At 29.6% G+C, this 27,860-nt stretch overlaps 2 protein-coding genes across 35 annotated transcripts; both read right to left on the reverse strand.

Annotated features, from left to right (window-relative positions):
- Window positions 1-3,618: 3,618 nt before the first annotated feature.
- LOC107625597 (uncharacterized) lies at window positions 3,619-10,317 on the reverse strand. Of its 17 annotated transcripts, none has more exons than XM_088501101.1 (10): window positions 9,480-10,315; window positions 8,462-9,328; window positions 8,249-8,333; window positions 8,126-8,155; window positions 6,995-7,122; window positions 5,924-6,038; window positions 5,352-5,440; window positions 5,103-5,231; window positions 4,309-4,372; window positions 3,619-4,029 (listed from the first exon to the last, which is right to left on the reverse strand). In XM_088501101.1, the coding sequence occupies exons 1-3, from the start codon at window positions 10,173-10,175 to the stop codon at window positions 8,259-8,261; spliced, it is 1,638 nt and encodes a 545-aa protein (XP_088357227.1). In that variant the 5' UTR covers window positions 10,176-10,315; the 3' UTR covers window positions 3,619-4,029; window positions 4,309-4,372; window positions 5,103-5,231; window positions 5,352-5,440; window positions 5,924-6,038; window positions 6,995-7,122; window positions 8,126-8,155; window positions 8,249-8,258. The 17 variants fall into 17 exon arrangements, with proteins under 17 accessions (XP_088357227.1, XP_088357225.1, XP_088357223.1 ...); XM_088501099.1 differs by having other exon boundaries at window positions 5,924-6,041; window positions 6,995-7,136; XM_088501097.1 differs by having other exon boundaries at window positions 5,924-6,041; window positions 6,908-7,136.
- Window positions 10,318-19,982: 9,665 nt separating this feature from the next.
- On the reverse strand, window positions 19,983-27,387 carry LOC107625531 (uncharacterized). Of its 18 annotated transcripts, none has more exons than XM_088501082.1 (9): window positions 26,527-27,387; window positions 25,291-26,375; window positions 25,170-25,199; window positions 24,038-24,165; window positions 23,027-23,075; window positions 22,390-22,478; window positions 22,143-22,269; window positions 21,336-21,435; window positions 20,669-21,056 (listed from the first exon to the last, which is right to left on the reverse strand). In XM_088501082.1, exons 1-3 carry the CDS (start codon window positions 27,385-27,387, stop codon window positions 25,172-25,174), a joined length of 1,974 nt encoding a protein of 657 aa, XP_088357208.1. In that variant the 3' UTR covers window positions 20,669-21,056; window positions 21,336-21,435; window positions 22,143-22,269; window positions 22,390-22,478; window positions 23,027-23,075; window positions 24,038-24,165; window positions 25,170-25,171. The 18 variants fall into 18 exon arrangements, 16 of the variants coding, with proteins under 16 accessions (XP_016183750.3, XP_088357208.1, XP_088357206.1 ...); XM_088501080.1 differs by having other exon boundaries at window positions 21,336-21,399; window positions 22,961-23,075; XM_088501079.1 differs by having other exon boundaries at window positions 22,961-23,075.
- Between the last annotated feature and the right edge of the window lie 473 nt (window positions 27,388-27,860).

Here is a 27,860-nt window from a genome sequence, read left to right on the forward strand (position 1 = left end):
TAGCCCATTGTACATATTGTACAAATAGTCCATTGTCTCCCTAGCGGGATCCATTGAATATATACTTTTGAGTTTTGATATAACAAGTTTATTGTATATTTCATTACTCCATATATAAATAATAAACATTAGCCAATAATCGGTCCAGACTAATTCAGTTCAAGATAAAAATCATTTAATGGTGAATCAATTAAAATAAAAAAATTATTAAATAATTGATTAATCAATCAAATCAATACGAATTTTAGCGATTAATTAATTTAAAATAATAAATTATAAAAAGTCAACTTTAAAAAAAATTATATATTTTATACCTAAATATATTATTGTTATATCTGGTTCAATTTCAATGAAATTTTGATTAAATTTTTAATTCTACTGTTGACCGGAATCGTGTAAGGTACTTAGGTTTAATTATTTTCATTAAAAAAATATCAGAAACATAGCTGGTCATTATGTCTTCCCTTTTGTCTCATTCCCTGTTGATTATAAGTAGTTATTTCTTTTAAGATTAAGACAAAACAACCTTTGAATTATTATTCGACTATAACCAGAATAGTGGCAATCATGTGATAATTGGATCTTTATATATCTCTGTGTGTGGTCGTCGGTGCGATCCATTAGAAAGAGTGGCATGCTCGTTTTTGAATATTCTTTAATTATAACATACAATATACAAGAAATTTCAATAAACCCTTACTTCCATTTACAAATGAAAAGACATTACAAGATAAAATATTCCATGGATGATTTCTACTAGAAGAATCAAAGGATTGATCTATGAATTCCGTTCACTATTGCCAAGTTGGAGTTGCCTTTAGAAAAGAGATTGAGGTTGAGAGACAAGAATGAAAAGATATAAATTGTGTTAGGTTAAATTAAATTTTTATATTATATTTAGTGTAAAGTATATAATATTAAGTCTTAATATTATATTTGGTTTAAGATAAATATGAATATAAAATAATAATATTTATTAAAATATTTTTAATTATTAAAAAAATATTGTTAAAGTTTTGTCTTTATTTTTTGATAGTTTATTTAAAAAAATTTTAATGGTATAAAATTGAATTGAATTTTAAGGTTTGGAATGAATTAGTAAAATTATAGATTTGAATTGAATTTTAGTATTTGGCATGTTTATTAAATGAATTAAAATTTTATAGTGGATAACTTTATTATTTATTAATATAATATTATATTTAAATAATTTATATACTTATTTATTAAATTATATGAAATAATTAAAAAAATATATTTTTTAATTACAATTTTTTTAACTGAAATTTATTCACCTCCTTTAAAAAAAATAAAAATTAGATTAATTTAAAATATTAAATTTAAAAAATATTGTTATTAATTAAAAAAGTTAAATGGTTCTCTATAGTTTATTTCGACGACAAACCAACAACAAAAAATAAATATGACCTATCAAAAATTAAGTTATTGAGTGATCTAATGACATAGTAAGTAAAAAAAAATTAATTATTAACATCAAATTATAACAATTAATTAATGTCATTAAAATTAGACAAACTCATTATTTAAATTTGTATCATTACAGGAGACTTTTCTAAAATCGATAAAGAAAATTTGTAACATTAAAAAAATACTATCACTAAATTATAATTATGACCAAGAGTCCAAAATTTGTTATATTATTTTATTAAAAACTTTTATTTTGTTTATTTTAGTCTGTATGTTAAAAGATTTAATTGAATAATATTAAATTAGATTTGTTAAAGTTGAATGTGTTCAAATTAAGTTTAATTTCATACGATTTAATTATATTGTATAGAATTTTATTATAATTGTGATTTTTTTATTTTTTAAAATTTATCTACAGAAATGGAAGTTATGGGACGAGAACAAGAAGCATTTTTTTAGGATGGCGAAATTCTCCGAGACGCGGAGATCCCTGCGGGGACTGCTCCGAATGGAGATCCGATTGTGGGAAATTTTTTCTGCGGGGATGGAGATGGGGAACAAAATTCTCCTGAAGCAAGCGCGGGACCCGAGCAGGGATCCTCGCCCCGTCCCCGCTATTCCCCGAAATTTATGAATTCCTTTAATTATCCTTAATAGTTTATTTCTCATATATGTTTTTTAGTCATTTCTCACACACATATATATAGAAACCCAAAGGTTGTCCATACTCCATCCAACCTCTCTGCAGCCACCCCCTCGTCACCCTTCTCACCGCATCGTCACACCCCACCGTGCCATCACCCTTAGCGCGTCGTAATTCCTATTTGCAGCATTCTTTTTCATAACTCTGCCGTCGTGTCCATTCTCCTCTCTGTTACCGCGTCTCCCACCTCGTCCACTGCTTTTTCCTTTGGCTCGTCGTTGCGTCCCCCCATTGCGTTATTTCGAAAGAAATCACCATCATGTCATTTAAATTTTTTGTATAAAATCTTACAATTTTTGTATAAGATAAATACTTGTAGCTCTATTCATATGAAAATTAATAATTAATTAGAACTATTATGTAGATGGAGAATGAGGTCCCCGCAGAAAATGAAACCCCATGGAGAATGGGGATGGGGAACAATATTTCCCACGGCAGGAAATGGGACGGGAATGAGGAGCAAATCTAAGGGTAGGAATGGGGAGCAGGGAGGCATCCCCGCTCCCGCCCTGCCCCGCCCCATTGACATCCCTACATTTTCCTAATCAGAAACAGATGCTGGGAAAAGATCTCCATCCCTATAAATATCCATTATCATCCCTAGTAGCAAGTAAGAGTGGCAGTGGATCGAGTAGAGGCAAATTTTTCCCCTACTTGACCCCCTCTTTTTTAACACTTCTTTAAATTTCCCCTACTTGACCCCCTCTTTTTTAACACTTCTTTAACACGTATAAAACCCCACCCCAATAACTATTCGAATCTAACAAACAAGATTAATTTTTAAAATTTATACAACTATGATCACGTCTGAACATAAACTAAAAAAACACAAAAAACCACTACTACATAATTGACTTTTACTAACGTTTAAAAAATATTATCAAATTATATTAAAATATTACCTATGTATATTAGTAACATTTCAATAAATGTTAAATATACTTTATGTTACTAAAGAGTTTTACTAACATTCTTCTAAATATTTAATAACATTTAGTAAAAATGTTACAAAAGATATTCTATAGTAATATTATTAAAAATATTACAATAGACCATTCATGATAACACTTAGAGAAATGTTACAATAGATATTTTTTATAACACTTAAAAAATTATTACCATAGATAAATTTTGATAACATTTAGAAAAATATTACCATAGATATTTTCTGTAACATTTAGCAAAATATTACAATAGATATTTTTTGTAATATTTAAAAAATGTTACAATAGATATTTTATATAACACTTAAAAAATATCATAATAAGTCTTTCTAATAACACTTTAAAAAAATATTACAATAAATATTCTATAATAATACTCTAATAAATGTTACAAAAAATTTTCTTTGCTAACAACAAAAGAAATATTACAATAGATCTTTAATAACATTTAAATGCACAAAATATCAAATTAAAATTTTTTTCTTCAATTACATATTCTACGCCCACTTTACAAATTAAAGTCAAGATATTTAAACATTAAAATTGGTCTAATAAATCTTCCTATTTCTTTAATATACTTACATGATTAAATACAAAATATACTAGAGTATCCAAAATGATACTTTACTCATCAGTCATATAAACGTATCAATTCCAAACGCACTTAAGAAAAGAAATAAACTAATATAAAACAGCACACAAAACTCTCAATATTTTAATGCTATTGTGGATGATTCGATTAAAAGACTCGAATTAAAGCAAAAGACACTAATCTTAATAGCAAAATTACACCTGACTTATCATGTTCTTTATCTCGTCCATGTGATCAGAAACACGAGGCTCTTGAGAAGGTTTCTCACACTGAAGATCAGTCATATCAACATTATATTCATGGCAAAAACGGTTGCTTAAGTCCAACGGATTGTCACCAATCTCATTTGCTCTCTTAATTATCTGCAGCAATTCTGATATTAGCAGTCACAAATAGTCATTAAAGAATAACATAAGAGACTCATGTAAAATAATATTGCTTCAAGGTCTATATTTTGTAGGACAAATGGACTCGTGACATTTCTAAAAGATAGATATATGTATGTCTCAATGGCACATAGCTAACTTTTTAAAATCACATAAAACAAATTATAATTGACAGAAGCAGAAGCATGCAGTTATATTTTGGATTACAAAGAAAACTTTTCAATATTAATACTAACGAAGGGTGAAAGGGGTTACCTTGTCATCAACTTCAGTGAAATTCCGCACATATGTTACCTCATAGCCCAAATGCAGAAGGTACCTGCAGGTTTTCATGCTAAGTATGCTACCTCTATCTAATGCAAGTAATTAAAGGAAGGCAAGAATAGAAAGAGTGGTTAAAATACTCTGAATCATATATCTGAATTTAATCTTAATAACAATAGCAGGACTACACCACCATCAAGGACAGAAGCAAAATACTGACTTTATGCTTTACTTAAGACAATAATACGATAAATTAATAACCTGAAATTCATAGAATTGACCCGTGTTCTCACCTTCAACCAGGTCACTGCTAACTACTAACTAGTTCCATCAAATAAAACAAATAGCATTTTTTATTATGATACTCTCAAATTGATAATGTCATTTTTATTTAGAAAATACCTTTTTTTCAAAATAAAAATCACATTTATAACAAAAACTTTATCAAATTTAAGTTATATTATTAAAAGTGGAATGATAATATCTTCTCACGATACCAGCAAGAATGAAGATAAATGATCCAGTTGAAAGTAGCATTCGTCCTTCAAGATGGGAATAAAGAAAGTATTATCAAGGAAGGGAGCAAAGAAGAGGGGGATGACAGATGGAGCAGCATGGGGCACATGATCTGGGCTATATGGAAGACGAAAAATGCAGCAATATTTCACAATCTAAAACCAGATCCTCTAAGCACTATAATCCAAGCTAGAGTACAAGAAACAGAATACAAGAAAGACAGGGATACCACAGAGCAAATAGAATCAAAGCCAGTAGAGGAACCATACCAGTAAAGTGGAGGCCACTGCCCAAAGAATGCCTCAAGATCAACACAGATGCAGCGTTCTCAGAGCACAGCAAAACAGGGATGATGGTTGCAGTAATCAGGGATGACAGTGGTTCAGTAAAAGGTGGAACTGCAAGAAAAATCAGGGCAAGCTCAGCTCTCATGGCAGAAGCAATGGCAGTGAGAGAAGCGGTAATTATGGCAAAAAATCTAGATATGGGAAAAGTGCTCATTGAAACAGACTGCTTACTGCTAATTGAGGCTGTTAAGGCTAGAGGAGAGCTGTGGAAAATTGACCCCATACTGCAAGACATTAGAGCTATAGCTGCAGATTCCCCACTAAGGAGAGAAACAAATAAAACAAATCGTCCTTGTTAGTTGCTACTCTGTGTGTGTGTTGTCTATCTAGTATTTTATCTCAAGATACATATAATAAAGTGTAAACAACATTAAAAAGTTAGTTCTACCACATTTTTTTTTTTAAATATAACGGTTTACTGTCAACTAGTCTCAACCATTTCAAAAGCAAATTAAGATAGAATAAAAAAGGGGCAAGATCAAGAGAGAATAAAGAGCAAAAATGCAAGAGGATATAGCTAGAGGCTCTTATCCTTGTAGTAAATAAGAGCTTCCAGTTTCAGTTCCTCCTCATTTTTCTTTAATTATTTTGAATTTACACAATTAGCAGACTCTCAATTAGAAAACCATAATACCCTTGTTTTGAACCAAATGAATTATAGCAACCACTTAATTTGATAAATAAAATAAAATGAGCACCACTTAATACTATTTAAAAATTAAGAAATTATCCAAAGAAGATACCTATGCTCTAAGCCTAGTAGTGTAGCATCTCCCAACAGCAGTTGCTTTGTTTTTTGCAATTTGCACCTAATCAATGAAGGCTTCTTTTGCTTTCACGATTTGCTATGGCTGTATGCTGCTGCGGCACAAGAAAACAATGAAAAAGAAAGGGTATCAAAGGACGTTATCGTGCATCATACGCTGACATGTATTGCCATTTTAACTAATTTAAAAGTCTTAGTGATAACAATGATTATCTGGAATCACCAGAATTGATTTATTTTCCTAGTATCCTATTTTTAAGAAGTTGCTTTACAATTCAACTCTGAATCTAATATTTTTATGCAGAGAAGAAAAAAGAAGGAATGACGAGATGTTAGTGATCAAAGCACACCTCAATATCTTAGTTCAAGCAGTCCAAGTCCTACTTTAACATCTTCAATCATAGGATAATTCAAATGCCAAAACATATATAATACTAATAATGAATGAAAATAGAACTAGATATGTGAAAATACATGAATTCGGTATGAAAAAAGAACCAAATACATAAAAGCAATCGAGAAGACAAAATGTGCTAACACTTCATAATATCCTCATTAAGTCTCAATTAAAACAATACATATATGATATGATTCAGACCTTATATCAAACATGTATTGTGCAGCTACATCTAACCAACCTATGCTGCACCAAATCGAAATTTATAGAGCAAAACATAGCAAATAACATTTAATTAATTAAAATAGGACTGTGAGATAAGAATGCTAAACATTATATACATATTAAACTCTTGCTTAACCTTGAAATTGAGTTAACAATGACAAGAAGGAAACTTACGTTCAACATACCCCAGCAAGCAAATTGATTTATTTTAAGTTCTAAATTTTGACATAGCTGAAAGAGAACATGTTTCTAACAACTTCAAGAAAAGTGTCTTTGGTTTATCCAAATCAATGAGCAAATATTCATAATAAGAATTTAGCTCGCACATTTTATTATTACCATTGGCATATGAGAAGGAGACAGAGCAAGATTGAGAGATTCAGAGCACTGAGAGTGAAGGTGAGAGTGAGAACACGGGATGCTTACGGAGATCTTCCGGTGTGGAGAATTGGTGGCGACCAGAGGGCTTGCTCTTGAATTTCCCCTTTTCATCACAATTCCGATTCAATCACTCACGCACACTACGATCAGATTAGAATAATGCAACTCTTCTTCTGCACGTAATTTTCTGGAACAAAATTAAAAAGAAATCGGAACAAGCATGAAACGAAATGAAATAATCAGAATTGAGAAAAATCAAACCCTAGAATTAGATTGAGATTGAAAAAGGTTTCAAGGAGAACAAATCACGATCCAGAGGAAGAGGGAGAGGAAGAGATTGTGATGGAGAATGGTTTCTTGATTCTTGATTTCAAAGGAAACAATCATTGTGAGCACCGATTGAAAGCACTGAGCTAGAAAACATGCAATGGTTCGTGAGGTTTTTGGGAGAGTATGAATCCTATTGTGTTTAGGAATAGGAATAGGTAACAGTTCTTTAAATTTTTTAAGAAAATTAACTATATTTACTAACATTTTATTGTAAATGTTATCAAAAATATATTTTATCTACAATGCTAACATTTTAACAAATGTTAAGAGACAAATGTTACTAAATATATAAAATGTAGTAGTGAACGTACAATGTCAAACAACATAAAAAAGAGGGAAAAAAAAAACCAATGTCTAGTCACTAAACAAATTTAACACAATTAATCTTGGTCATTTCTAACTCCCCATCATCATTAATAGTTTGGAGGTCAAGATTGAAACCCAAAAATCAAGAGTACAATAGCAATTAACAAATTAATTTGCATTCCTTCCTTCTTCAGGAGCATGAGTGCCACCAACAAGAAGCACCCTCAAACATAATGGAATATTGGAACCAAGTGCAAAAATATACAGATCAGTAAAACCATTAAGCGAAGATGAGCAGATCTATCATTAAATTTAAGCACATTTTCAATAAAATTGGATAGCATTAATTTTGTTGAATATACATTTATTTGTTGCTAGATTCTGACAATTTTATGGTGAGTATATACATTAGTTAAAATTTTAAAAAATAATAGCCATTCAAGGTGTAATTTTTCTTTCAGGATTTGCGAGTTTTCAATTTTAGGATACTGTGCAAATATTCTTGTTTAATTTCAACGTCTTAAACAAAGAATTTCTTACAATTATTGGTCTTCATCTCCAACAGCAAACCTGTCCAGTGTCCACAGAGCTAAAGCAGTAAATATCAAAGCTCAATGAATAAGGTCAAGAAGTTTAAAGAGAGAAAAAGAGGGGCATACTCACATATAAAGATTTACATATTCACCAACGTTAAGATTACCCTTGGATTCAATCTTGGCAGAAAAAGTTTTTGAGTTGGAGCTTGACTCTGGCATAAGAAACAACCCCAGAACCAGAGTAAGTAAATGGCTCTCCCTCGAAAACATTTCCAGGTTCCATGAACATATAAATCAAACTTTCATCGCTAGTGTTGTGGCAACAAAAAATATCCCTTACTTGTGCGGTCTTGTCCAAACCATGCACCTCCACCGTTGCCACAACATTCATCTTAGATAAATCATAAATATGCCACATTGGAGCGAAGTCAACAATCAGAAGATAATGACTGCATCCCAAACGAACAAGTTTCCTTGGACAAGATCCACGAACTGGAGGAAAATTCCAATCAAGGTATTCCCAATTGTTAGCCTTGACGTCATATGACACGAGCCCTTGATGTTTCCCACGAGAAGCATACAATACAATGTGGGTCTTCTTGTAAGGCTTGGTGCTGTCCTCCCACAGAAAGTAAGAGTCAGGGTCCGTGCAATATGAGAGGAGAGCACTTTCGGGCACTTCCCTTGTTTCCCATAGACCTGATTTTAGGCTATAAATATCAACCCAGCCATTTGCACTTCCACCACCCCCAAAGATGTACAATTTGCCATCATAGGGGACTACTAAGGGTCTTAATCGGCGGCAGAACATGCTTCCACAAAACTTCCAACTCCAATTAGAACCCTCATACTTGAGGCACCACATCCTTGAGGGGTAATGATCATCCAAATTCAAACACAATTCTGGATCAATAAAAGACAGGTTACCACCAGCAAAGAAGAAGCTGTGACCGACAGAACAAAATCCTTGACAATATGGTAATGGATAATCGACCAATAGACCATCTCTAAGAGGCCATTTGGCAGTTACATGACCTCCATCTTCAAGATCAACAGTGCCATTCTTAATAAAGTTGGCCTCAGTTATAGTTAACATCCTGCGCGTGACGGTTGATTTCCCAACATGATTGCTTTCAAGATCTAAATTTTCCACCAACAGGTATAAGCGCTGCGTCATGGATAGCTTTGGATCAGAAGAACGAACATCCTGGAATTAGGGAAACAATCATAGAATCAAATCACAATAAGTTTACAGCAATTAACTATTAAATAGAAAGCTTTGCAGTGTGTTGATGATAAATTGAAACGTCATACTTATCCAGTTAAGTTTATAAGGATAAGAGGATGCAGAAACCGACCTCAGGATCATATTCCCCGCACATGGTATCAGCAGCACCTCCCGAAACAGCACCTTGCAAAACCCCAACAACACTTCCCCACCAGCGGTCAAAATCCGCGTTCAATTCAACAGTGTCCCCTAAATCCCTAATATGATTGGCAGCCTTAGCCATCAAATTCGTGTCATCTTCAGAAGCCCCTTTGCCGGCGACAAACGCACTGAAACTGTAAGCATTCACAACTAAGGATCCAAACTTACAGCCCTTCGCGTAATTGATGATCCAACGGGCGAACAGCTTTGCTCCGAGAGGACGGTTGTCAGTGAAGATGAAATTTTGTCCGAGAAATTGGTTCCAAACTTCCGAAGTTGAAGCAACGAGGACGACAAGGTTCTCCTTGGGTAGGGCTTCGGGCACGTAATCCCTGGCATCTACAAGCTCCATAACGACGCCGAACGTCTCGAACAAATCGCAGAGGCACGAAGCTAGGGCTTTTGAGGTTCCGATTTGGGAAACAAATAGAATCTTGCCAGTTGAATTGCTTTTAGGTTGTTCATGATGGAGTCTTATGAGGTTCTTTTCGTGGGAGTAGAGGCGCATGAGGCGAGACTTGCAGATTAATAACAAGGTTGTGGCAGTGGCCGAGACGACGGTCACGGTGGACAAGAGCGCAGAAGTATCTGCTTCTAACGACGACAACAACGAAAGTATTGCCATATTTCTTTTCTGCTTCAGAGGGTTTCCACTTTCCACCCCCCCCTCCTCTTTTTTTCCCCAGTTGCTGAAGAGAGTCGGTGTGTGTTCGTTGATGGCAAAACAGAGGCGGTGGAATGAGAGAAAAGAATAAGTATGACACCAGACCCCCTCCTCTTCATTATAACATTTTTAGATTAAACTACCACTTTTATTAAAAAATATTTAAAATATTGATAAATTTATTAAGAAAAACTAATTTTATAGTCATAAATAATAGATTTTCGTTGATAAAGTTATCCAAAAATTTTAAATTATCATTTAATTATTATATTAATTATCAAAAAATTCTTCTTTTATTTATATTAAGAATATTTTAAGAAATTAATTTTATAATATCTTTTATTTGATGTCTAATTTATCTTTTATAATAATTTTAAATATTTTTAATTTTCATATTTTTAAATTTGAAATTAATTATTTAATTTTTTAAATAATTAAATAATAACTTTTAAATACTGTAGTAATTAGCCAACATTATTTTAAAAATTAAGAATTTATTCCTAAAATATACATAATGATAAAACATATTTTTAATTTATTCTTAAGAATATTAAGATCAATTCTCAACCATTTATATATATATATATATATATATATTATAATATTTAGATAATTGGCTTTGAATATATATAAAGGCATATTAAGTAGGACCGTTAAAATGGGATAAATTTATTGGGCCAATTTGTTTACCTATTTAAATAAGTGAGTTTTGTTTTTAAAGTTAAATTCGTTTAAATTTCAGGTTAACCTGAAAAAAATGACGGGTTAAACGGACTAAATGGGTGATCCGTTAATTTTTTTTTTTTTGTATTTTTTCAAAATAAAAAATAGCACTTTTAGAGGATATTTTTTCGTTTCGATCCAAAAATTCGACCCATCAACTAAATAAATATTATTTTTTAAAGGTTTTTTTTCTAAAAGTGATATTTTTTATTAAAATATTTTTCAAAAAATAAAATAAAAAGATAAACGAGTTGGTTCATTTAACCCATCGAACTGACTATAAATGACTCAGGCGAAAAAATTATGGTTCGCGAATAAAGCGAGCTTAAATAGTCTAGTCCATTTAACTTACAGGCTTAACGGGTCGGACTTAAATGGACAACTAGTCCGTTTCACAGCCCTAAAAATAACTTCTGTTGTTCTGTTACAGTGACATGTAAAACGTGTACAACAAGTAGCACGTGATAGAGTGTCATAGTTTTCTATTGGAAGTTAAATAGATTAACGGTAATTAAAAATGTAATAATTACGGCCATAAGTCCATATATTATAGTATTGGTAAGTGGATTAGGCTCATGTAAGTTAGTCCCAAAAGAAAATTTATTTTGTGGTTTGAGTTGAAGAAAGAAAGTTTAAAAAAATAGAAAGTAAAATTAAAAAATAAATAAATAAATAAAAAATACACATTTGAAGTAAAAAATTTAAATAAAAAAAATAGAGGACTTGGATAACGGAAACAAAAAATTAACGATGCTGTTAGAATTATATAGATAAATTGTGTTAGATAATTTTAGTAGAAAAATATAATAAAAAGAAGTAAAATGATAATACCAAAAATAAAAAAGTTATATGAAAAGAAGAGTAGTTTGATTAAAGATGTGAATGAAAATAAAAGTGAATGAAAGCAAAATGAAAAGAAAGATTATTAAAAGTTATAATGAATAATTGAAAAAAAATAGAACAAGTATAAAATGCCACATTTAGTAATGTTGTGATAGTATCTAAACAGAATAATTTTGATTATTTTAATTTAAATATAGTTGTAAATGAAGTTAAGAAAAATGTTATAGTAAATTACAATTTGATATTAAAAATAAAGTTGAATACAAATATGAAAATAATAAGTAATTAAATATAAATATAATTGATGATATTTTGATGTAGAAGTAGTAGTAATTTTGCCAGAAATTTAGGTTTTAATTAAATATAAGTATAATTGTATTTTAGTTTTATGTATGTATATATAATATGGTGTATTTAAGTGAATTTGTATATAAAAAGAGAGGAATTATTTATTTAATTTTGTATTTCTTTAGTGTGCAGTCTTGCTAAAACTATAGGAGAACAAATTTGTTTAAATAAATTTCATAATGTTGGAATCAAATTAAGAAAAAATCAAATAGAAGATGCGTAATTAGTTAGAACGTTTTTTTAGGAATTCATGATTTTTTTTTTAAAGTTTGATTTTGTGGCTAGTTAGAAATTTATTTCCATTGTAGTTATTTCTATTATTTTAGTAATTTAATTAGATTTGTGGATATTGTGCTTATTTTTTCATGTGGACTAGAAAAGACAAAATGTCTAATAACTAATAAGAGACAAGTTGGAGGTATGTCCGTGCATTATATAAACCTAATTTGTAAAGAACATTTCTTTTTCTCCTAAAAGAACGGGCATGTCGAACAAGTTATTGAGAATAGAGAAAAAGGGATACCACCCGAACAAAGTTTTTTATTCATCCATATAGAACGATCTACCAACAAAAATAATAAAGCACATGTAATAATGACCTGCTATTATTTTTTATTATGGGATTTATAATTAAAATTAATCTACAACATTAAACTACTTTTATTTTTAATAATAATAATAATAATAATAATAATAATAATTTATAGCAATACATAAAGAAAATAGGAAAATTTGGTGTCCAATTTTCGCTTCCTCATCTTAACTCTATTAGTAAAGAGCAACTGAAATATCTTTTTATTTTGAAAAAAAAAGCCAAAAAAATAAATTATTAATTAACTTTTTTTATTCCGGTTACTTTTTTATTCCACGTATAACTTCCAATCACTTCGTCTTCTTTATTATCCCATTTTTTTAGGTATTTGTCTATTTTTTATTAATTTTTTTATCTCTTTGTATCTTTTTTTATTTATTAAATTAATTATATATTACTTTTATTTTTTGTTTGTCTCTAAGAAATTACAAGAAAAAAATGACTCATAATATGTAAAAAATTCTTCCATTTTTATGATAATTATAAGAAAAGTGGTTATAACTTTTTTTTTACCAATCTGTAATAGTATGAAAGATATTTATTTATACTGGATTAAGACACAGTTAAAGAAAAATTGAGAGTTAATGGAGTATATATTTTTTGCATTCATATAATTTACATAGAAAATTAAGAATGAAGCAATTTTTTAGGAAAAAAAGGTATACTTTAGAAGCGATGAAGAGAAGGAAATAAAATAGTCTTAATTTGTATGGATTAATATTCGGTATATATTCTGTGATATACTGACTTGTAATTCGATCTCAATTTTTAACAAATATAAATAGAGAATTCATTATATGTATACATGTATTTTTTTGAAAATGATATTATAAAATAATAAATTAAATTTTTTATTTATAATATTATTTAATTGATATATATCTCACATTTTCTTTCTCATTCTTTTTACTATTTCAACTATTAAAATTTATAATTATCTTTTACTCTTTTTTATTCTTCCATAATTACTTATTTGACTATCCTGATGTTTACTTATCTTCACATAATATTTTATGTATATGTTGATTCACATAAGATTTTTGAATTTTTTTAGTTATTTTTAAAGTATTATTCATTTTTAAGTGTAACTAAAATTAATAATTTAATATAAATTGATAATTATTTTATTTTATTAATTAAAATTATGATGTGATTGTTATTATTTTTTCATTTAACTAATCATAATAATACAAAAAAATTATTTTTTTGAAATTTTAGAAAATATAAATGCAATGGTTTTGAATTATATAACTTAGGATTCAAATATGATTTTTTAAATGCATATTGATTGGAACTAAAAAAAATATTGTAAAAACATTACATAAATAATAAAAAATATGTTGATATAAATTAAAATAAGTGAAAAAAAGATATAAAATTTTATCTTTTATTTTATGGTACAAAAATAATATATAATAATATAATAAACCATAATACTTTTATATAAAAAAAATATGAAATTTTTAAGATAAAATGAAAAGATGTGATATTTTATGTATTAAATAATTTAAAAAATACTTGTTATAGAGGAAGTTAAAAATATTCTAACTTAAAAAAACTATTTAATAAAATTAAGAGAGAGAAAGAGAGAGAGGGTGTTAAAATTTTTTAACTAATAAAAAAAATTAACACCGTCAACCTATTAAATTTGAGTAATATCAATTGAGAATTAAAAAATAAACCAAAATGATAAATTCAAAGGTTTTCTATTTTTTTTTATATAGTGTTTTACTTTAAGTAATTATTTTTTATGGATAATATTTAAATGACAAATAAAATAGTAAAAAGATTTATAGGGTGAGATTGAAAACCAGAACATACATCTACACTTTGAACTATGTCCGGCCTAGAAGATGTTAGATACATTAATGATCCAATCATATCTTTATACTGGATTTCATCAACATATTTTCCATTTTTACCCTTGTCAAGTTTTGTATTTGAATGTATAGGTGTACTCATTGGTTTGGAGTTTTCTAAACTAAATTTCTTTATTAACTCTTTGGCATATTTACCTTGGTGAACAAAGATGCCACTAGGAGTTTGCTTGACTTGAAATCTAAGAAAAAATGTTAGTTCTCCCATCAAACTCATTTCAAACTCGTTATTAGTCATTAGATTTCCAAACTCTTTGCACAATGATTCATTAGCTGATCCAAACACAATATCATCCATATACACTTGGACAAGGAAGAAATCATCATTAGATTATTTGATAAATAAAGTAGTATCGATAGTACCCCTTAAAAAATCATTTCGCAGCAAGAAGGCACTAAACCTTTTATACGCTCTTGGAGCTTGCCTAAGGCCATAAGAAGACTTTGATAGTTTAAAAACATAATTAAAAAAATCTTTGTTTTTAAAATCTGAGAGTTGAGCTACAAATACTTCTCTAACAATAGTTTATAAAATAATAATTTTTTAATATCTTATTTAATTTAAATTTATAAATTTTATACGTTTTAAAAGTTAAATAACTTATAAAAATTTTTATATTTATTTGTCAATATATTTTATTCTTAATTTTTGAATTATTTTATTAAATTTATAATTTTAAAAATAAAAATATAAAAATTAATAGCTACAAATATAAAAATTATAATTTTTATAATACTACTATTTTTTTTTGTTTTATTATATCTACAAATAAGAAAAAAAAGAAATAATATCTAGTTTAAATTTAATGAAATAAAATATAAAATAAATATTTCATTAAAAATTTAAAAAAATTAAATAATTAATTACTATAAATACAATAAAAATTAACTCTTATTGTGAAATAATTATCGTTCATCGTTGTTTACGGTAGATACAACATACAACAAAAAAAATAATTAAAAAAATATTCTTCTTTAAGCCATTATTGGCGAATAAGATGCAAAAGAAAATTGAGACAAATTCCAGTAGACAGCAAAGCAATGGTGATCCTGACCCACAAAGAGGATCTAAATGCTTCTAAGACGAAAGAATTCCATAGCCAATACCACGAGATAGATAAAATGGATCCGAGTATTGCTCCAACAATCACCTGCTTCACTGTATGAAGCTTTTGCGACACCCGTAGATATGACTGCTTACATAGCATACAAAATGGCCGTAAGCAATTTATTTACGCTTACATCAGCATATTGTAAACTTCAAATAGTGATAATATTTTTTTAAACTCACTTACAATTAATTTTATGTGGAGTTGATAGTTGAGAGTCGTTAAATAATTTGACAGATTTTATTAAATTGTCATTTAAATGATTCTCAACTATCAATTTCACATAAAATTAACTGCACCTAAATTTTTATATTTAACGAGATATATAGAGAGATATCAGAAATAAAATTAATTATATTTAATGATGACAAAAATTGGTTGGATTATGAATTAATAATCCAAATTAAATTGTTAGTTTAGTTCGATGTGAGTTTTACTTTTAGTATTGGGCATATCCAAAATCAACAAGTGAACATCCCAAAATAAAGTCGAGCTAGAATAATCTCACAAGGCCAAAGCATAAGACATAGTGCTGAAATTAGAAAGAAAAAAAAGCTGCAAATTTGGGGGCCAAACTTCAAAATAAGGAAAAATGACAACATTAATTTGTACTAATGATTGGATAATAATGAAGGATAAAGGGCAGCATCATGATATGCAGTAAGCACAGCCTACAAATATTTAGATTTGGAGGTGCAGAAATTATCATTTATATTGTTTGCATTTTTTAAAAATTGAAGACAAGAAAAGGGAGCATTCCTTATATATATATATATACAATTTTTTTTGTTATTTTTTGTTAAATAAAATACAAAAAATATCTAGAATAATATAATAGATTTTCAGACTAAAAATAATCAAAAGAGATGAAAAGGACAGAGTGTACTTGATTCAACTCCATTCTCAAAGTATAGAAAAATCATCAATATATATCTAATGCAATGAGTTGATTCATTTTGCTCTACTACTGTTAGATGGAATGTGATATATATAGGGCTGCACATGGATCGGATAATATCCGCATATCCGCATCCGATCTGAATTTTGCGGATATTATCCGATCCGCAGAGTCATCGGATCGGATCGGATCGGATCCGCACTATGATCGGATCGAATTGTGGATTTGACAGTGATATCCGCGGATCCGATCCGCAAATCCGCATATCCACACATCACATATAAATAGTATAGTTTAAGAAAATAAACCCTAATGTGATATGAATTTTAGTGTGTTATTTATGAATTTTATGATATTTTGTTTTTAATTTTTTATGTTGTACTTCAACTTAGAATAATTAAACTTAAATCTTGTGTTATTATTTTGTTTTTGTTATTCAAAAGAACTATTATTGATAATATTTTAGGAGTAAATAAGTTTAAACAAATAAAAAATAAATTTTTTTTATTTTTTTTTGTAAAAACAGTCAAATAGAATCTTAAAATAGTTTTTTTTGTAATTATGCGGATATACCCAATATCCGATCCGATCCGATCCGCATATTTTGGTCATTATTATGATTATTTCCTTCTCTGAATTCACGCTCTCTTATTTTCTGAATTGGTTCACAATTTTTGTTTCTTCGCAAACAAGGAATGAAGCCTCCACCAGGCAAGACAGATCTTGAGGCAGAGGAACTAGCACGAAACGACATAGTTTTCAAGTATCTCAGTTTTGCCAATTTCATCCCCAGAAATTCAGAAGATGAGCTGAAGCAAATGGAGGTTGTTGCTACTGTCATTGTAATGTTATATATACTACTATATCTATATACCAAAAATTGTTATCAAATTTTGATAGTTTAGAAGTTTTTAACTAAGTCTTTCACTATATTATACCATTTTATCTTTTTCTTTATTTATTAAAAACAATAATCAAACACTTATTTTAGAAGATAAATTTTTATTCCTTTTTTCTCAAGATGGTTTAGTATAGGGATTTCATCACAATTTTTAAACTATTAAAACTTAATTATTGAATAGCCTTTGTAGAGATTTAACTAGAAATACTTGAGTAAAATAATTTTTTATTATATAAAAACATAATTATATATTTTTAAAATGCAAGAATCTAATTAAATATTGAGTAAATTTATAAGAGGTCTAAAATTGTTAAACAAACCAAGGTTATTAAAGTACAGAACATGCTATTTGTAGCATAAGACAAAGTAACCTCTTCCACATTTCTACGACTTTCCATCCAAAAGTCCAAAACTAGTGGAAAGGGAATATTTCCTCTGGAAACTGATAGAGATCCTTCTGCAGGTGGTTGGCTAACAAGTATAAACAAGGTTATTAATTGAATATATACTTTTGATATAACAAGTTTATTGTATATTTCATTACTCCATATATATATAATAAACATTAGCCAATAATCGGTCCAGACTAATTCAGTTCAAGATAAAATTCATTTAATGGTGAATCAATTAAAATAAAAAAAAATTATTAGATAATCGATTAATCAATCAAATCGATACGAATTTTAACGATTAATTGATTTAAAATAATAAATTATAAAAAGTCAACTTTAAAAAAATTATATATTTTATTGTTATATCTGGTTCAATTTTAATGAAATTTCGATTAAATTTTTAAATTATTAAATTTTTAATTCTACTGTTGACCGGAATCGTGTAAGGTACTTAGGTTTAATTATTTTCATTAAAAAGATATCAGAAACATAGCTGGTCATTATGTCTTCCCTTTTGTCTCATTCCCTGTTGACTATAAGTAGTTATTTCTTTTAAGAATAAGACAAGACAACCTTTGAATTATTCGACTATAACCAGCATAGTGGCAATCATGTGATAATTGGATCTTTATATATCTTTGTGTGTGGTCGTCGGTGCGATCCATTAGAAAGAGTGGCATGCTCGTTTTTGAATATTCTTTAATTATAATATACAATATACAAGAAATTTCAATAAACCCTTACTTCCATTTACCAATGAAAAGACATTACAAGATAAAATATTTCATGGATGATTTCTACTAGAAGAATCAAGGGATTGATCTATGAATTCCGTTCACTATTGCCAAGTTGGAGTTGCCTTTAGAAAGATTGAGGTTGAGAGACAAAAATAAAAAGATATAAATTGTGTTAGGTTAAATTAAATTTTTATATTATATTTAGTGTAAAGTATATAATATTAAGTTATGTTTCAATATTATATTTGATTTAAAATAAATATAAATATAAAATAATAATATTTATTAAAATATTTTTAATTATTAAAAAAATATTGTTAAAGTTTTATGTCTTTATCTTTTGATAGTTTATTTAAAAATTTTTAATGGTATAAAATTGAATTAAATTTTAAGATTTAGAATGAATTAGTAAAATTATAGAATTGAATTGAATTTTAGTATTTGGCATGTTTATTAAATAAATTAAAATTTTATAGTAGATAACTTTATCATTTATTAATATAATATTATATTTAAATAATTTATATACTTATTTATTAAATTATATGAAATAATTAAAAAAATATATTTTTTAATTACAATTTTTTAACTGAAATTTATTTCACCTCCTTTAAAAAAATAAAAATTAGATTAATTTAAAATATTAAATTTAAAAAATATTGTTATTAATTAAAAAAGTTAAATGGTTCTCTATAGTTTATTTCGACCACAAACCAACAACAAAAAATAAATAACTTATCAAAAACTAACTTGTTGAGTGATCTAATAACATAGTAAGTAAAAAAAAAAATCAGTTATTAACATCAAATTATAACAATTAATTAATGTCATTAAAATTGGACAAACTCATTATTTAAATTTGTATTATTACAGGAGACTTTTCTAAAATCAATAAAAAAATTTTGTAACATTAGAAAAATACTATCACCGAATTATAATCATCGACCACAAGTCCAAACTTTGTTATATTATTTTATCAAAAATTTTTTATTTTTTTTTATTTTAGTCTGTATATTAAAAAATTTAATTGAATAATATTTGAATTGGATTTGTTAAAGTTGAATGTTAAGTTTGATTTCATACGATTTAGTTATATTGTATAGAATTTTATCATAATTGTGATTTTTTTATTTTTTAAAATTTATCTACAGAAATGAGAGTTATGGAACGAGAACAAGAAGCATTTTCCTGATCAGGAACGGATGCCGGAAAAAGATCTCCACCCCTATAAATATCCATTGTCATCCCTAGTAACAAGTAGGAGTAGCAGTGAACCGAGTAGAGGCAGGTTTTTCCCCTACTTAACCCGCCCTTCCTTAACACGTATAAAACCCCACCCCAATAACTATTCGAATCTAGCAAACAAGATTAATTTTTAAAATTTATACAACTATGACCACGTCTGAACATAAACTAAAAACACAAGAAACCGCTACTACATAATTGACTTTTACTAATATTTAAAAAATATTACTAAATTATATTAAAATATTACCTATGTATATTAGTAATATTTTAACAAATGTTATATATACTCTATTTTACTAAAAAATTTTACTAACATTCTTCTAAAGATTTAAATAGATCTAATAACATTTAGTAAAAATGTTACAATAGACCATTCATAATAACACTTAGAAAAATATTACAATAGATATTTTTTATAACACTTAAAAAAATATTACCATAGATAATTTTTGTAACATTTAGAAAAATATTACCATAAATATTTTCTGTAACACTTAGCAAAATGTTACAATAGATATTTTTTTGTAATATTTAAAAAATATTACGATAAATATTTTATATAACACTTAAAAAATATCACAATAAGTCTTTCTAATAACACTTTAAAAAAATATTACAATAGATATTCTATAACAATACTCTAATAAATGTCACAAAAAAATTTCTTTGCTAACAAAAAATATTACAATAGATCTTTAGTAATATTTAAATGCACAAAATATCAAATTAAAATTTTTTCCTTCAATTACATATTCTACGCCTACTTTACAAATTAAAGTCAAGATATTTAGACATTAAAATTGATCTAATAAATCAATTTTCCTATTTCTTCAATATGCTTACATGAATAAATCCAAAATATACTAGAGGATCCAAAATGATGCTTTACTCATGAAATAAACTAATATAAAACAGCACACAAAAAGCAAAATATTTTAATGCTATTGTGGATGATTCGATTAAAAGACTCGAATTAAAGCAAAAGACACCAATCTTAATAGCAAAATTACACCTGACTTATCATGTTCTTTATCTCGTCCATGTGATCAGAAACACGAGGCTCTTGAGAAGGTTTCTCACACTGAAGATCAGTCATATCAACATTATATTCATGGCAAAAACGGTTGCTTACGTCCAACGGATTGTCACCAATCTCATTTGCTCTCTTAATTATCTGCAGCAATTCTGATATTAGCAGTCACAAATAGTCATTAAAGAATAACATAAGAGACTCATTTAAAATAATATTGCTTCAAGGTCTATATTTTGTAGGACAAATGGACTGGTGAAATTTCTAAATGATAGATATATGTATGTCTCAATGGCACATAGCTAACTTTTTAAAATCACATAAAACAAATTATAATTGACAGAAACAGAAGCATGCAGTTATATTTTGGATTACAGCGAAAACTTCTCAATATTAATACTAACGAAGGGTGAAAGGGGTTACCTTGTCATCAACTTCAGTGAAATTCCGCACATATGTTACCTCATAGCCCAAATGCACAAGGTACCTGCAGGTTTTCATGCCAAGTATGCTACCTCTGTATCTAATGCAAGTAATTAAAGGAAGGCAAGAATAGAAAGAGTAGTTAAAATACTCTAAATCTTATATCTGAATTTAATCTTAATAACAATAGCAGGACTACACCACCATCAAGGACAGAAGCAAAATACTGACTTTATGCTTTACTTAAGACAATAATACGATAAATTAATAACCTGAAATCCATAGAAGACCCGTGTTGTCACCTTCAACCAGGCCACTGCTAACTACTAACTAGTTCCATCAAATAAAACAAATAGCATTTTTTATTATGATACTCTCAAATTGATAATGTCATTTTTATTTAGAAAATACCTTTTTTTTAAAATAAAAATCACATTTATAACAAAAACTTTATCAAATTTAAGTTATATTATTAAAAGTGGAATGATAATATCTTCTCACGATACCAGCAAGAATGAAGATAAATGATCCAGTTGAAAGTAGCATTCGTCCTTCAAGATGGGAATAGCTAATGCAAGCAGAAAGTATTATCAAGGAAGGGAGCAAAGAAGAGGGGGATGACAGATGGAGCAGCATGGGGCACATGATCTGGGCTATATGGAAGACGAAAAATGCAGCAATATTTCACAATCTAAAACCAGATCCTCTAAGCACTATATAATCCAAGCTAGAGTACAAGAAACAGAATACAAGAAAGCCAGGGATACCACAGAGCAAATAGAATCAAAGCCAGTAGAGGAACCATACCAGTAAAGTGGAGGCCACTGCCCAAAGAATAACTCAAGATCAACACAGATGCAGCGTTCTCAGAGCACAGCAAAACGGGTGATGGTTGCAGTAATCAGGGATGACAGCGGTTCAGTAAAAGGTGGAACTGCAAGAAAAATCAGGGCAAGCTCAGCTCTCATGGCAGAAGCAATGGCAGTGAGAGAAGCAGTAATTATGGCAAAAAATCTAGATATGGGAAAAGTGCTCATTGAAACAGACTGCTTACTGCTAATTGAGGCTGTTAAGGCTAGAGGAGAGCTGTGGGAAATTGACCCCATACTGCAAGACATTAGAGCTATAGCTGCAGATTCCCCACTAAGGAGAGAAACAAATAAAACAAAACGTCCTTGTTAGTTGCTACTGTGTGTGTGTGTTGTCTATCTAGTATTTTATCTCAAGATACATATAATAAAGTGTAAACAACATTAAAAAGTTAGTTCTACCACATTTTTTTTTTAAAATATAACGGTTTACTGTAAACTAGTCTCAACCATTTCAAAAGCAAATTAAGATAGAATAAAAAAGGGGCAAGATCAAGAGAGAATAAAGAGCAAAAATGCAAGAGGATATAGCTAGAGGCTCTTATCCTTGTAATAAATAAGAGCTTCCAGTTTCAGTTCCTCCTCATTTTTCTTTAATTATTTTGAATTTACACAATTAGCAGACTCTCAATTAGAAAACCATAATACCCTTGTTTTGAACCAAATGAATTATAACAACCACTTAATTTGATAAATAAAATAAAATGAGCACCACTTAATACTATTTAAAATTAAGAAATTATCCAAAGAATATACATATGCTCTAAGCCTAGTAGTGTAGCATCTCCCAACAGCAGTTGCTTTGTTTTTTGCAATTTGCACCTAATCAATGAAGGCTTCTTTTGCTTTCACGATTTGCTATGGCTGTATGCTGCTGCGGCACAAGAAAACAATGAAAAAGAAAGGGTATCAAAGGACGTGATTGTGCATCATATGCTGACATGTATTGCCATTTAACTAATTTAAGAGTCCTAGTGATAACAATGATTATCTGGAATCACCAGAATTGATTTATTTTCCTAGTATCCTATTTTTAAGAAGTTGATTTACAATTCAACTCTGAATCTAATATTTTTATGCAGAGAAGAAAAAAGAAGGAATGACAAGAGATGTTAGTGATCAAAGCACACCTCAATATCTTAGTTCAAGCAGTCCAAGTCCTACTTTAACATCTTCAATCATAGGATAATTCAAATGCCAAAACATATATAATACTAATAATGAATGAAAATAGAACTAGATATGTGAAAATACATGAATTCGGTATGAAAAAAGAACCAAATACATAAAAGTAATCGAAAAGACAAAATGTGCTAACACTTCATAATATCCTCATAAGTCTCAATGAAAACAATACATATATGATATGATTCAGACCTTATATCAAACATGTATTGTGCAGCTACATCTAACCAACCTATGCTGCACCAAATCGAAATGTATAGAGCAAAACATAGCAAATAACATTTAATTAATTAAAATAGGACTGTGAGATAAGAATGCTAAACATTATATACATATTAAACTCTTGCTTAACCTTGAAATTGAGTTAACAATGACAAGAAGGAAACTTACGTTCGACATACCCCAGCAATCAAATTGATTTATTTTAAGTTCTAAATTTTGACATAGCTGAAAGAGAACATGTTTCTAACTTCAAGAAAAGTGTCTTTGGTTTATCCAAATCAATGAGCAAATATTTATAAAATTCATAATAAGAATTTAGCTCACACATTTTATTATTACCATTGGCATATGAGAAGGAGACAGAGCAAGATTGAGAGATTCAGAGCACTGAGAGTGAAAGTGAGAGTGAGAACACGCGATGCTTACGGAGATCTTCCGGCGTGGAGAATTGGTGGCGACCAGAGGGCTTGCTCTTGAATTTCCCCTTTTCATCACAATTCCGATTTAATCACTCACGCACACTACGATCAGATTAGAATAATGCAACTCTTCTTCTGCACGTAATTTTTTGGAACAAAATTAAAAAGAAATCGGAACAAGCATGAAACGAAAATGAAATAATCAGAATTGAGAATAATCAAACCCTAGAATTAGATTGAGATTGAAAAAGGTTTCAAGGAGAACAATCACGATCCAGAGAAAGAGGGAGAGGAAGAGATTGTGATGGAGAATGGTTTTTTGATTCTTGATTTCAAAGGAAACAATCATTGTGAGCACCGATTGAAAGCACTGAGCAAGAAAACATGCAATGGTTCGTGAGAGGTTTTTGGAAGAGTATGAATCCTATTGTGTTTAGGAATAGGAATAGGTAACAGTTCTTTAAACTTTTTAAGAAAATTAACTATATTTACTAACATTTTATTGTAAATGTTATCAAAAATATATTTTATCTACAATGCTAACATTTTAACAAATGTTAAGAGACAAATGTTACTAAATATATAAAATGTAGTAGTGAACGTACAATGTCAAACAACATAAAAAAGAGGGGAGAAAAAAAACCAATGTCTAGTCACTAAACAAATTTAACACAATTAATCTTGGTCGCTTTCTAACGCATCATCATTAATAGTTTGGAGGTCAAGATTGAAACCCGAAAATCAAGAGTACAATAGCAATTAACAAATTAATTTGCATTCCTTCCTTCTTCAGGAGTATGAGTGCCACCAACAAGAAGCACCCTCAAACATAATGGAATATTGGAACCAAGTGCAAAAATATACAAATCAGTAAAACCATTAAGCAAAGATGAGCAGACCTATCATTAAATTTAAGCACATTTTCAATAAAATTGGATAGCATTAATTTTGTTGAATATACATTTATTTGTTGCTAGATTCTGACAATTTTATGGTGAGTATATTCATTAGTTAAAATTTTAAAAAATAATGACCATTCAAGGTGTAATTTTTCTTTCAGGATTTGGGAGTTTTCAATTTTAGGATACTGTGCAAATATTCTTCTTTAATTTCAACGTCTTAAACAAAGAATTTCTTACAATTATTGGTCTTCATCTCCAACAGCAAACCTGTCCAGTGTCCACAGAGATAAAGAAGTAAATATCAAAGCTCAATGAACACGGTCAAGAAGTTTAAAGAGAGAAAGAGGGGCATACTCACATATAAAGATTTACATAATCACCAAGGTTAAGATTACCCTTGGATTCAATCTTGGCAGAAAAAGTTTTGAGTTGGAGCTTGACTCTGGCATAAGAAACAACCCCAGAAGCAGAGTTAGTAGATGGCTCTCCCTCGAAAACATTTCCAGGTTCCATGAACATATAAATCAAACTTTCATCGCTAGTGTTGTGGCAACAAAAAATATACGTTACTTCTGCGGTCTTGTCCAAACCATGCACCCCCACAGTTGCCACAACATTCATTTTAGATAAATCATAAATATGCCACATTGGAGCGAAGTCAACAATCAGAAGATAATGACTGCATCCCAAACGAACAAGTTTCCTTGGACAAGATTCAGGAACTGGCGGAAAATTCCAATCAAGGTATTCCCAATTGTTAGCCTTGACGTCATATGACATGAGCCCTTGATGTTTATCACCACAAGAATACAATACAATGTGGGTCTTCTTGTGAGGCTTGGTGCTGTCCTCCCACAGAAAGTAAGAGTCAGGGTTCATGCAATATGACAAGAGAGCACTTTCGGGCACTTCCCTTGTTTCCCATAGACCTGATTTTAGGCTGTAAATATCAACCCAGCAATTTGCACTTCCAGTACCCCCAAAGATGTACAATTTGCCATCATAGGGGACTACTAAGGGTCTATATCGGCGGCAGAACATGCTTCCACAAAACTTCCAACTCCAATTAGAACCCTCATACTTGAGGCACCACATCCTTGAGGGGTAATGATCATCCCAATTCAAACACAATTCTGGGTCAATAATATTCAGGTAACCACCACCACCAGCAAAGAAGAAGCTGTGACCGACAGAACAAACTCCTTGCATATATGGTAATGGACAATCGACCAATAGACCATCTCTAAGAGGCCATTTGGCAGTTACATGACCTCCATCTTCAAGATCAACAGTGCCATTCTTAATAAAGTTGGCCTCAGTTATAGTTAACATCCTGCGCGTGATGGCTGATTTCCCAACATGATCTCTTTCAAGATTTATATTTTCCACAAACAGGTATAAGCGCTGCGTCATGGATAGCTTTGGATCAGAAGAACCAACATCCTGGAATTAGGGAAACAATCATATTATCTACGACAGAATCAAATCACCGTAAGTTTACAGCAATTAACTATTAAATAGAAAGCTTTGCAGTGTGTTGATGATAAATTGAAACGTCATACTTATCCAGTTAAGTTTATAAGGATAAGAGGACCTCAGGATCATATTCCCCGCACATGGCATCAGCAGCACCTCCCGAAACAGCACCTTGCAAAACCCCAACAACACTTCCCCACCAGCTGTCAAAATCCGCGTTCAATTCAGCAGTGTCCCCCAAATCCCTAATATGATTGGCAGCCTTAGCCATCAAATTCGTGTCATCTCCAGAAGCCCCTTTGCCGGCGACAAACGCACTGAAACCGTAAGCATTCACAACTAACGATCCAAACTTATAGCCCTTCGCGTAATTGACGATCCGACCGGCGAACATCTGTGCTCCGAGAGAACGGTTGTCAGTGGAGATGAAATCTTGTCCGAGAAATTGGTTCCAAACTTCCGAAGTTGAAGCAACGAGGACGACAAGGTTCTCCTTGGGTAGGGCTTCGGGCACGTAATCCCTGGCATCTACGAGCTCCGTAACGACGCCGAACGACTCGAACAAATCGCAGAGGCACGAAGCTAGGGCTTTTGAGGTTCCGATTCGGGAAACAAATAGAATCTTGCCAGTTGGATTGCTTTTAGGTTTTTCATGATGGAGTCTTATGAGGTTCCTTTTGTGGGAGTAGAGGCGCATGAGGCGAGGCTTGCAGATTAATAACAAGGTTGTGGCAGTGGCCGAGACCACGGTCACGGTGGACAAGAGCAAGGGTACAGAAATATCTGCTTCTAACGACGACAACAACGAAAGTATTGCCATATTTCTTTTCTGCTTCAGAGGGTTTCCACCACCCCTCCTCTGTTTTTCCGCGTTGCTGAAGAGAGTCGGTGTGTGTTCGTTGATGGCAAAACCGAGGCGGTGGAGTGAGAAAAAAGAATAAGTATGACACCAGAGGGTTTCCCCACCCCTCCTCTTCATTATAACATTTTTAGATTAAACTACCATTTTTATTAAAAAATATTTAAAATATTGATAAATTTATTAAGAAAAAACTAATTTTATAGTCATAAATAATAGGTTTTCGTTGACAAAATTATCCTAAATTTTTAAATGATCATTTAATTATTATATTAATTATCAAAAAATTCTTTTTTTATTAATATTAAAAATATTTTAGAAAATCAATTCTATATCTTTTATTTAGTGTTTAATTTATTTTTTATAATAATTTTTAAATAGTTTTAATATTTTTAATTTTCATATTTTTAAATTTAAAATTAATTATTTAATTTTTTAATAATTAAATAATAATTTTTAAACATTATAGTAATTAGCAAATATTATTTTAAAAATTAAGAACTTATTCCAAGAATATGTATAATAATAAAACATATTTTTAATTTATTCTTAAGAATATTAAGATCTATTCTCAACCATTTATATATTACAAA

Source organism: Arachis ipaensis, chromosome B1, assembly GCF_059453495.1.
Source record: "Arachis ipaensis isolate K30076 ecotype BB chromosome B1, ASM5945349v1, whole genome shotgun sequence".
Taxonomy (NCBI): domain Eukaryota; kingdom Viridiplantae; phylum Streptophyta; class Magnoliopsida; order Fabales; family Fabaceae; genus Arachis; species Arachis ipaensis.

Bases quoted from the DNA above. Each gene is read 5' to 3' on its own strand.
- LOC107625597 (XM_088501090.1), bottom strand. From the start codon at position 10,175: ATGGCAATACTTTCGTTGTTGTCGTCGTTAGAAGCAGATACTTCTGCG. The intron at 9,329-9,479 runs GTCGGTTTCTGC...CCCTAATTCCAG, and splicing joins GCGGGGAATATGATCCTGAG to GATGTTCGTTCTTCTGATCC.
- LOC107625531 (XM_016328264.3), bottom strand. From the start codon at position 27,387: ATGAAGAGGAGGGGTGGGGAAACCCTCTGGTGTCATACTTATTCTTTT. The intron at 26,376-26,526 runs GTCCTCTTATCC...CCCTAATTCCAG, and splicing joins GCGGGGAATATGATCCTGAG to GATGTTGGTTCTTCTGATCC. The intron at 25,200-25,290 runs GTGAGTATGCCC...GACACTGGACAG, and splicing joins GATTATGTAAATCTTTATAT to GTTTGCTGTTGGAGATGAAG.